The 12,354-nt window shown below is 42.7% G+C and overlaps 1 protein-coding gene across 1 annotated transcript; it reads right to left on the bottom strand.

The window, feature by feature from the left end:
• Positions 1-1,697: 1,697 nt before the first annotated feature.
• znf365 (zinc finger protein 365) lies at positions 1,698-10,024 on the bottom strand. The gene is made up of 5 exons (XM_071537409.1): positions 9,318-10,024; positions 7,909-8,235; positions 5,731-5,902; positions 4,404-4,450; positions 1,698-1,911 (listed from the first exon to the last, which is right to left on the bottom strand). The coding sequence occupies exons 1-5, from the start codon at positions 10,022-10,024 to the stop codon at positions 1,698-1,700; spliced, it is 1,467 nt and encodes a 488-aa protein (XP_071393510.1).
• Positions 10,025-12,354: the final 2,330 nt, after the last annotated feature.

The raw sequence follows: 12,354 nt of genomic DNA, 5'->3' as shown, positions 1-12,354 counted from the left end.
AGTTCTCCAAGTGTATTTTCTTCAAAATTCAATGACTGAAAACTGAAAGATTCTTATAACTAATCTGCAATGAAATCCTTAATCCAGTAGATGAAGAGTTCTATTCTATTGGGATAAAACAGCATTATCTGACATCATTAAATGTCTCTAAAACACAGAGGTCAACCAAGAACTGAAGTTACCTACTATCCTTTACAAAGTGCTATAATACAGTAAGGACTATCAAACTATTATAATACTACTACTAATTAGGGCTGAGCAATTAATCGAAATTTTATCGAAATCGCAATATGGCCTACTGCAATTTTCAAATCGCAGGAGGTGCAATATTTGTTAAAGTCGAAATGTGTCAAAATACCATTTTAAATTAAATATTGTGGTGCTGCAGAGATGTCCTGGCCTACACATCATATTCTACAGACTTAAGAAAACATCTTTGTTTGGTACAGATCCCCGCAAAAATCACACCACAATCATTTTAATACGTTTCTCAATGAAAATGAGAATAATGACGTAAAAATTATCATTCCCTCTGATATCGCAAATCATATCGCAATTGCAATATCAGTCAAAATAATCGCAATTAGATATTTTTTCAATATTGTTCAGCCCTACTACTAATACTTCTACTGTAATATATATAAATATTTCGAATACTGAAAGTAAACTGACCCCCACTCCCCCTGTTGATAAAATACCTCGTGTAACACTTCACAATGGCTTTATTTCAGTGTAATAACCTATGGAAAAGTTCAATAACACTGTGTTGCCAATTACTGGAAAATCTCCCTAATATATAATCTACTTACAAGGGTGTAAGAACACAATGTAAGGCCAATGTGTTCTTCTTATGTATCCTCAAACATGATTAACAAACAGTTTTGAGTCACTGCCCTGTGCCAAATGGATTGCCTATTGTATCATTGCCTGTTAAGTGTATGTTTTATATTTGTTCATTTATTTATTGAGGAAATCAAAAAATATATTGATAAAAAAAAGCAGCAACATTGTGCTCTTACACCCTTGTACGCAAATTATAGTATTGAGGCAGAATTAGGGTGCGATCACACCTAAAATTTGTCTTCTTTGGTCCAAACCAGAGTGGAAAAGTTTACTTTGCTACATTTTTTTTTATTTGGTTCATTTAGGTTCACACTGACCAATTACAAGCAATCCAGCAATCCAGTGGAAGACTTGTCTGTCTCTTCTTCTGTGGTGTTCATACCAGTTAAGAACACATGAAGAAACAGCTGAATATGAGCATCAGTCCAGACTTCATTTTGTTCTGCTAGACTTTCCAATCTTGAGGAACCCGCATCCACCTCCTTCTACCCATAATCCCTTGTGTTTCGGGGTGGTTTTCCTATAGTTGGATTAACAAACCTCACCGCAGTTCTCTTGTTAGAAGGACTGAGACTCTCTGTGCTGTTATTTGGTGCCACCAGAGGTCAAAGGTCATTGATCTCACCTGGACAAACCAACTGAACTGAAGGAGGAAACACTGTGGAGTTCAGATAAACCAATCAGAACATGCTTGGTGTGAACACAGCCTTATTTTCTACCTATTGTACAGTACTTTTCCATAGGTTAACACACTGGACTAAGGTCATTGTGAAGTAAAGTTTTGCCGCCCCCCGCCCCCTGACGCCGCCCCCCCTCCCCCTCCCCCTCCCCCTCCCTGGTGTTTCTCTACAGGTCTAGGCCTCGTACCCGGCGGAGCGGCGGCGCTGGTGGTTCCAGATGTCGTCTCTGTGCTCGGGTCTGCAGAACAGCCGGGACGACTGGGCCAGGCGCTCCCGGTGCTCCCGGTCCCGGTCCGGTTTGGAGAACGGGGGACGGCCTCCGAACTGGGAGGAGGAGTGGGTTCTGTTGTCGTGGAGACCGGAGGAGGACAGCTGACCCCCCGCCGACCTGGAAGCAAATGTGTTCTGTATTAGAACGATTGGTGTCAGGCGGCGTTGTAGTAAAGTCACCGAACCTCGAGTCCAAGTCGAGTCCCAAACCCTCAATGTTCAAATCTGAGTCCAAGTCACCAAGATCATGTCCGAGTCGAGTCTTAAGTCCTCAGTGCTCAAGTCTGAGTCTGATTAACCAGTAAGGCATGCTAGAACAAATTAAAAATAATCCACACAAATTTACATCTGTCACATTAAAAGCTAGTTTAATAGTTAGAATGATGACTTCAAGCTCTTGATTTCAGTCATTTAATTTGTCATTTGAAATAAACCAAAAATAAACAGTTCTCACTCCCAGACATTGTGTTGTGAGATAAAGTTCAAGTCTTCAGTGTCCAAGCCCAAGTCATCAATATTCAAGCACTTGGTAACCACTGCTTTTAGATAATAGATGCTATAAAATTCAAGTTTATTATTATTATTATTATTAGCTGACACCAGTGTTGTAGGACACGAGTACTGGACATGGACTTGAGTCCGATTTGAGTGCCAATTTTTTTTTTTTTTAGCAGTACATAGCAGAATGCAAACGTGAGAAATAAAGTGTCAAATAGAATACAAATAAATTAATAAAATAAAATGAATCAAATTAAATAACAAACACATATCATAACAAACAGAAATATATAAACAAACGAGCAAACAAATAAATAGCAAAAATGTTATTTGTGAGGAAAGCATGTGCTGTTACGTAAATAACATGGTAATTAAAAAAGTAAAGACCAAACATTAAAGCGCCAGTACAATTGTGTTAAATTTCATTTTCACACAACTACAGTTCAGACTTTTTGGGCAATTTTTACATTAACATACTGAAAAACACAATTTCCAGTGCAGTGGATCTTTAAATAAAAAAAGAAAAAAAGAAAAAACACAGCTATTAAAGTAAGAGCTGTATGTTGTCGAGTGCCAATTTTGATGACTCATGACTCGAATCGGACTCAAGTCCAAATCCAGTACTCGTGTACTACAACACTGGTGTCAGCTAACAATAATAATAATAAACTTGAATTTTATAGCATCTTATCTAACAGCAGAGGTTACCAAGTGCTTTGTAAAAGGGCATAAACACACACACACACACACACACACACACACACACACCAGTTCAGAGTTCAAATATTGAAAAGCTTTCAGCATGACAAAGGCAGTCACAGGCGAGCCATTAACAAATAAATGAGAAGGAACGCTTTGTCATTACGTAATACGGTTCTCTATTCGGTGTTCCAAAACATATAAACATACAGTCGAGGCTACTTCCACTATGTTTTCTTTATTCTATTTTATGTACTTTGTATTTTCTTATCTTTTAATTATATTACTCTCTTTTTAATTACTATTTTATGTACTTTGTACTTTCTTTTAATTATATATGGATGTTCCTTTTTGCTTTTATGTACGTAAAGCACACTGAATTACCCCTGTGTACGAAATGTGCTATTTAAATCAACTTGCTATTGCTATTAGAGCAAGCAAAACGCAATTTCTGTTTACATTTTGAATTGAGCAAATTGAATTGACCCCAACCTTGACATACCTCTAACAACCCCCCATACACACACACACACACACACACACACACACACACACACACCAGCCCCCCCCCAGCAGCAGGCAGGCAGACAGACAGCGGTAATCCCACTCAAGTGACTGAATGGAAGGACAAAGCGTCGCATGTAGAGCGATCCATTATACATGACGGCAACACAGGAATCTGACAGACGACTCAGCAGACCTCATGAATGATTCAGCGGCTCCTCTGTCACCTTCTGTCTGGGATTCACACTCACTGCAGCGCTTCACCTGCATGGCAGCGGTCAGTTCCACCTTCATTTTTTTTTTGTTCCAGGTGATATTTCCTGCCTAGGGATGCAGCCATCGGGTTTTCTGGGGCCGATTCCAATGAATTTTTACGCTTGAAAAAGTTTTTTTAAAGTGTGTGTGTGTCCTGTGCTTGATCACTAAGAAAGATATTTATATGGGATAAACAAATGACTAGCTCTTCGTCAAGAGATGTGTGCAGGATCTTCTTTTTTCAAGCCTGAAATGTTTATTAGCTAACAGGTGAAAATAGTGAATGAAAACAAAAATCATAGTCACATAGTCACCAAACATTCTGTTCAGAAATGACCAAGTCTCTCTGTCAGAAAAACTGCAAGGTGCCTTTAAGAACAGATGGACCTGTTCTCTGTTACAAAATAAAAGCCTGTATGTGGCCAGCAGTAGAAGACTGGCTGTACTGGGCAGCTACCAGGTGAGAGTTTGTAAATGTATGAAACTATAACTGTCCCAGACACTATCAATTAGAATATGTTTTTAGGTATCCTGCCTGATTGATTAACTGTAAAAAAAAAAAAAAAATTCCCATGTTTGGGTCTTGCCACCACTTTAAACCCTCTGAGCTACAGGACTGAACAGCATCATATGAGCTAATGTGGAAATACTCACCTGCTTTTAGTGATTCTGTGATGTCCATTGTCAGTTGACTGCTGGTGCTGCGGAGGAGAGATAAGAGGATGTTTTCACTACAGCAAGTGAAACGACACCGACTGAAACAGACAGGCAGAATACTAGCTCTTTACCTACCAACTACAAGCAGAATACTAGCTCTTTACCTACCAACTACAAGCAGAATACTAGCTCTTTACCTACCAACTACAAGCAGAATACTAGCTCTTTAACTACCAACTACAAGCAGAATACTAGCTCTTTAACTACCAACTACAAGCAGAATACTAGCTCTTTAACTACCAACTACAAGCAGAATACTAGCTCTTTAACTACCAACTACAAGCAGAATACTAGCTCTTCAGCTACAAGCAGAATACTAGCTCTTTACCTACTAACTACAAGCAGAATACTAGCTCTTCAACTACAAGCAGAATACTAGCTCTTTAACTACCAACTACAAGCAGAATACTAACTCTTTAACTACTAACTACAAGCAGAATACTAGCTCTTCAACTACAAGCAGAATACTAGCTCTTTAACTACCAACTACAAGCAGAATACTAACTCTTTAACTACTAACTACAAGCAGAATACTAGCTCTTTACCTACTAACTACAAGCAGAATACTAACTCTTTAACTACTAACTACAAGCAGAATACTAGCTCTTTACCTACTAACTACAAGCAGAATACTAGCTCTTTAACTACAAGCAGAATACTAGCTCTTCAACTACAAGCAGAATACTAGCTCTTTAACTACCAACTACAAGCAGAATACTAACTCTTTAACTACTAACTACAAGTAGAATACTAGCTCTTTAACTACCAACTACAAGCAGAATACTAGCTCTTTAACTACAAGTAGAATACTAGCTCTTTAACTACCAACTACAAGCAGAATACTAGCTCTTTAACTACAAGCAGAATACTAGCTCTTTAACTACTAACTACAAGCAGAATACTAGCTCTTTAACTACAAGCAGAATACTAGCTCTTTAACTACTAACTACAAGTAGAATACTAGCTCTTTAACTACCAACTACAAGCAGAATACTAGCTCTTTAACTACAGGCAGAATACTAGCTCTTTAACTACTAACTACAAGTAGAATACTAGCTCTTTAACTACCAACTACAAGCAGAATACTAGCTCTTTAACTACAAGCAGAATACTAGCTCTTCAACTACTAACTACAAGCAGAATACTAGCTCTTCAACTACCACCTACAACCAGAATACTAGCTGTTTAACTGAGGAAAACTCGATATTTTTAAGTGTGTGTGTGTGTGTGTGTGTGTGTGTGTGTGTGTGTGTGTGTGTTGTACCTTGTAGTGGTTGCAGTGTGGCGGGCTGCTGTTTCCTTGGTAATACTCCACCAGCCTCTCGGCCAGGGCGATGCGTCTGAGCAGGTTCTCGATGAAGCGCTGGATCCGGACCTTCCCGCACGTCTCCTGGCGAGCCGCCGCCTCCAGAAACTTCTGGATGGTTATCACCTCCCTGAAACACAGCGGCCTTAACACTCCTTCTGCAAGCCTCCTCTTCCTCTTTAAACCCCACAAGGCAGCCTGAGTATATGGTATACTGTTACATCCAGGGTTCAACCAATATGGGTTTCTGAAGGCCAACACTGAAGCCGATATTCTTTGACTGAAGATACCGATAGCTGATATTTTGTGCCAATGTTCAATATCTTTAAATTTGGCCGTTTTCAAACCAAAAAGTACAAGTATTCAGTGTTTCCCCCAGATATAAAAGCCTCTGAAACAGCATTTAGACGATCATGGGATATTAAGGCCAGAATCACACCCACAGTTTGTTTACTTTGGTCTAAAGCAGTGGTTCTCAATCTTTTTGGCTTGTAACCCCTTAATATGAAGTGATGCCTACCCCCCCCCCAGGGGGTCCCGACCCCCAGTTTGAGAACCACTTGTCTAAACCATATTGACTTTGCTGCATTTTTGTATTTGGTTCGTTTAGGTTCACACCAATCTCGGAACCCATCGTCTATCCGTCTGACGACAGATTAGACTCTGGGGACGTCGGCCAATATTTCGGGGTTTCCAGTGTGGCCAGCGGACATCCGGGCCAAGACTTCCTCTTCTGTGCGCCGGTCATTGTTTACAGTCCGATTAGCAACTTGAGACGCGAGAATGGAGTCGGAGTTGAGAGACGACGTCTCATATGCAGATATCTGTTTATAGAGATTAGCCGAAATGTCGTCTGGACCTAAAACACCTACAAAAAGTATCGATGTTTGTTTATTGTGTGGAGAAACGTTCGACTCTTGCGTCTCAAATTGCTAATCGGACTGTAAACAATGACCGGCGCACGGAAGAGGAAGTCTTGGCTACACCGGAAACCCCAAAATATTGGCCGTCGCCCCCAGAATCTAATCGTCGTCAGACCGATAGACGATGGGTTCAGAGATTGGGTTCACACTGACCAATTACAAGCGAACCAGGACTTATAAACAAAAGTCACATGGCCTCCCTCAAAGTTAAGACCTTCTGGCACTTGTGTATTGGACAGAGAGAGTTTTGGTGACCTGTCGTCCTGCCAGGTTAGAGGTTTTGGTTGTGGGGTCAAAACAAATCCGACTCCAGTCACATGAAGGACTTGTTGGAGACGAGGTGACAAATGTTCCTGCAGCTCAGCATTAGACTAAAGAAACAGTCCTGACTATACTGCCTGTCTGTGTTACTGCAGCTCAGCATTAGACTAAAGAGACAGTCCTGACTATACTGCCTGTCTGTGTTACTGTAGCTCAGCATTAGACTAAAGAGACAGTCCTGACTATACTGCCTGTCTGTGTTACTGTAGCTCAGCATTAGACTAAAGAAACAGTCCTGACTATACTGCCTGTCTGTGTTACTGTAGCTCAGCATTAGACTAAAGAGACAGTCCTGACTATACTGCCTGTCTGTGCAGTCCTGACTATACTGCCTGTCTGTGTTACTGTAGCTCAGCATTAGACTAAAGAAACAGTCCTGACTATACTGCCTGTCTGTGTTACTGCAGCTCAGCATTAGACTAAAGAAACAGTCCTGACTATACTGCCTGTCTGTGTTACTGCAGCTCAGCATTAGACTAAAGAAACAGTCCTGACTATACTGCCTGTCTGTGTTACTGTAGCTCAGCATTAGACTAAAGAGACAGTCCTGACTATACTGCCTGTCTGTGTTACTGCAGCTCAGCATTAGACTAAAGAGACAGTCCTGACTATACTGCCTGTCTGTGTTACTGTAGCTCAGCATTAGACTAAAGAAACAGTCCTGACTATACTGCCTGTCTGTGTTACTGTAGCTCAGCATTAGACTAAAGAGACAGTCCTGACTATACTGCCTGTCTGTGTTACTGTAGCTCAGCATTAGACTAAAGAGACAGTCCTGACTATACTGCCTGTCTGTGTTACTGCAGCTCAGCATTAGACTAAAGAAACAGTCCTGACTATACTGCCTGTCTGTGTTACTGTAGCTCAGCATTAAGGCCTTCAAACGGTTCACCTCTCTCGTCGCTCCAGCTCATTCTCGGAGGCGTTGAGCTGCTCCCTCAGCGTGGCGATCACCATGACGGCCACGTCCACCTGCCGGCTGAGCGAGCGCTCCCTGTCGGCCACCTCCTGCCGCTCCTGGGCCAGGTGCTGCGAGTGAGCGCGCTCGCACAGCAGCTCGGTGTCGGTCTGGGCCAGCTCGGTGCTCACCCGGGCCAGCCGGCGCTGCATGGTGCTGTCCGCCGCCCGCAGGATGCTGGCCAGCCGCCGCCGCACCGCCGCCGAGGCCGCCGCCGTCTCCAGCCCCGAGTACGAGTTCTGCTCTGCGGGACGGCGAAGGAGACGAGCGTTACTGCAGCTCAGCATCAAGGCTGCGGCGCTACAGCTGAACAGATAACCTTCATTACATCAGTTGATACTGTAATCATGATTACTAATCACGATTATTCGTCTTTTTTGAGGAAGAAAATGATTTTACTGCACTTTTGGCATCTTGTATCAACTTCTTGACAATATTCAACTACAACATCCTAAATGAAATGAAGGTTTCAATATGGCTGATATGCCAATTTTCTAAAATTATTAATTGTGAAAACCAAAATCTCAGTATACAGTCATGAATAATACATGTTACCATAGGACAGGGTGCCTACTAGGCTTGGGCGATATCCAAAATTAAATATCACGATACTGTCCCGCCAACAATATTATCGCTTTTTTGTTTTTTTTACTCTTTTTTTCCGGATTTTTTGGGGGGGATATTTTATTTTATTTCTTCCAAATTACATCCAATTTCTAGGCTATACTCGATAATATCGAATATCGGCCCACGCCTAGTGCCTACCCATTTTTTACAAAATTCCATGACTTTTCCACCTCTACTCCACACCATAGCACATTGCTTTAGATATTTTGACAAATTCCGTTTGGACTCATTGTTACTAGCAAGAGGCAACGGGAATTTTCCGTTTCAACTGACAGCTGACAATACTGTACTGCAGGTATATAAGAGACAAATTATATATATATAGGTCCAAAATTGCCGCACTTATCATTTAACAGTGAAATCCAAAAGTTTCTCCTAAACAGTAGAGAGTGAGAGCTCCGTCCAGAGAAAGCTGGACTCATCCTCTTCACCACTCCACTCCACCAGACACTCAGAAGAAGACACTGAGTTTACTGACCTACTCGCCTTTAATGATTTCTGTGTAATGAAATCTACCAACTTTCAAAAATTCAATCAGTTTCTCTCGCTGCCTGCAGCCTCAGCCTACTTGGACCAATAGGTGGGCAGGAAAGAGTCTTAACTTCCTGGCACTCAGCTCAACTCTCCCTCAAACAAACCTCAAACTGGATGAAGGGACATTAGGAAGTAAAAATTGGGAATTCAACGCACCCAGAGTGTCCAGGGCGGCTCCCGGGTCCCGGCCCCGGTCGGGCGGGGGGCCGAGAGGAGCGGGAGGGGGGAACGGGAGGTGATGGTGGTTGAGGAGGTGGAGGCACGGATCTGACTTTTTAGTGAACAATTTCATATCCTGCTCATGTCTACCGCCACCTCCCTCTTCCCCCTCCTCCTCCTCCTCCTCTTCGTCCCCCACTTCTTCATCCTCCGTCCCCCCGTCCTCTTCCTCCTCGTCTTCCTCCTCCTCCTCGTCCTCCTCGGCCTGCGTCCCCACCCCCACGCTCTGGGTGCGCCTCCTGGCGGAGCCGTAGGAGTGGAGGAAGCCGCTGTCTCTGCAGTCGCTGAGGGAGCGGACGTGCAGCGCCCGCCCGGCGCCCTGCGCCCCCCGGCGGGTCGGCAGGCTTGTGTCGTGCCAGGGGAACGCCGCCGCCGCCGCCGCCGCCGGGTCGGGGGGTTTCCCCGTGATGCTGAAGCTCCCGGCGATCACGTCCGGCGAGCGGTACGCGTGGCGGTACTCCAGGTGGGCGCGCAGAGAGGCCAGGCTGCGGAAACGCTCCTGCTCACCACAGCGCGGGCAGCGGAACGGGAGCGAGGAAGAGGAGGAGGAGGAGGAAGAGGAGGCGGCGGTGGCGGCGGCTGCGGCGGGCTCGCTGACCGCTCCGCAGGCTTGACCGTTTCTCTCCAGGAGGAAAGAACCGGAACCTCTGGAACACAACTTCTGCTGCATCACTCTGCACCGGGGATAGAATACAATAGAGAAGAGTAGAGTAGAAGAGACAGATCAGAATAGAAAAGAGGTGATGTCACACACCTTCTGGCGGCCATATTGGAGGAACAGCTGATTGTGTTTCTAAACTTCTCTAAAGGTTTTTGACTGGGAACTGATCATTTCATCACTGATCCATCTGATTGATTTAGTGTTTAGATAATGTCAGCTTGTTAGCTAGCTAACCATAGAATAGAATAAAATAGAATAGAATAGAATACAATAGCATAGGACACAGTAAAATAGAGAATAGATCTGAATAGATAGAAGTAGAATAGAAGGCAAGACTAGAGTAGAATAGAATAGAAGGCAAGAATATAGCAGAACAGAATAGAAGGCAAGAATAGAGCAGAATAGAATAGAATAGAAGGCAAGAATATAGCAGAATAGAATAGAATAGAAGGCAAGAATAGAGCAGAAAAGAATAGAAGGCAAGAATATAGCAGAATAGAATAGAAGGCAAGAATAGAGCAGAAAAGAATAGAATACAAGGCAAGAATATAGCAGAATAGAATAGAAGGCAAGAATAGAGCAGAATAGAATAGAAGACAGGAGAATAGAAGAGAAGAGAAGAGTCAGAGTATACACATAGAAGATGAGTGATTCCCATCATGACTGACTTAACTGACTTGACAGTAGATTTTCTGTCCATATTCTAGTCCCACCCCGCACCTCACCTCCACAATTAACTTTTACTTTAAATTGAAATAGTAGAAACGGCTGCAGCTCTACTCTGGTCAGACTCACAGCAAAGGTCAAACACCATCTGAACTGTATCCGTCTGCAAAGAGCGAAGACGACAAGCAGCCCAACAGGAACTGACATGATTAAGGCATCATTCAGTACAACTTCATCAGCACAACACATTTGCATATCATTAGTTGAATTACACTGCTGTATTTGCATGCAACAATCATTCAAATCACTCAGTATGGGCTATCAATGCCAGAATCAATCAGAAGGCATCATGTTGTAGCACAGATCATGACTCTACAGTGGTTTGCATCCACAGCACCTGGTGCTCCAGTCAGCCAGCATGAATAAAGACAGGAGGACAGACTGGGAGACAGCAGGTGATATGAACAGGCACGTGCAGCCCTTTTATTTTCCCACAGCCAAAACAGAAAGGAGATTTTTCCCATTCTATTGTCTCCATTCACTGTCTGCTCAATTATGCGTTGGAATAACCGTGTAACAGGTCAGTTACACAAACAGTGTTCTAGCATTAGCCAACTAGCTCCACCTGGACGCTGCTGTGCATGGGTTAGCTTAGCCGAGGCTAGCTAGCTAACAGGACCAATAGCTGAATCATTGTCTTTAACGGGGTGAATGCCGCGTGCTTACCGAGTCTAATGTCCAGCAGGTGTTTGAGCTCTACTGCCTGAACATCACATGTCGCAGATAGACAGCAGCCTGCATGATGTCATTCATTGAGGAGAGAGAGAGAGGACCAGAGTCAAGCTGCACGGAATTACAACACACCACTTCCGCTCAGCGCGTTCTAAATAAAACCTGTTGGTGAAAATGTTGCTTCCGGTTGTCATTTCCAAAATAAAAGCCCTCTTGACGAAAATAAGTATGTTGCACTTTTTTTGATGATAATAATGAAGATGATGATGATGATGATGATGATAATAATAATAATAACAATGTTAATAATAATAGTAAAGGTGTGAAATGACTGAAATGAATATGTAAAAATAATAATTATATAATATTTATATAATATTTATATTCTTATTCTTATTATTCCAGTGGTTCTGTTGGTCCGTAAGAAACTCCATAAGCATTGTTTTTACATTTGGAAAGAAATGTAGGCCAACACGGTTTATTGCCTATTTTTTTCTTGGTCTCAAATAGGACTCAGTTTACTTTTGTCTCGGTCTTGACTTGGTCTCGACCCCCTGTGGACCTGGTCTGGACTCAAACTCAACTGGACCCGTTCCTGGAATTGACTTGAATTGGACTAAAGCAGAGGTGTGACCAAGTCAACTTTGCTCAAGTCACAAGTCAGTCTCAAGTCTTCAGGCACATCATGCTCATCATATCCACATTATTTATTACTGATTACACATTACCAGAGGTGTGACCAAGTCAACTTTGCTTGAGTCCCAAGTCAATCTTGAGTCACAAGTCTCAGATCAAGTCCCAAGTCTAAATGTAGAAAAGCAAGTCAAGTCCAAGTCAAGTCCATGTCATTAAAGTCAAGTCTCAAGTCTAAATATAGAACAGAAAGTCAAGTCTGAACAAATCAAGAGTCCAGTATCAATTTAATATCTTAAAGAAAACTA

This window comes from Centroberyx affinis, unplaced genomic scaffold (assembly GCF_046629955.1).
Source record: "Centroberyx affinis isolate AG114_WGS23_722 - 3 ecotype Tasmania unplaced genomic scaffold, CSIRO-AGI_Caff_v1 ptg003041l_1, whole genome shotgun sequence".
Taxonomy (NCBI): Eukaryota; Metazoa; Chordata; class Actinopteri; order Beryciformes; family Berycidae; genus Centroberyx; species Centroberyx affinis.
The sequence above is the reverse complement of the archived record's forward strand: the minus strand, read 5'-3'. Positions and strand labels throughout refer to the sequence as shown.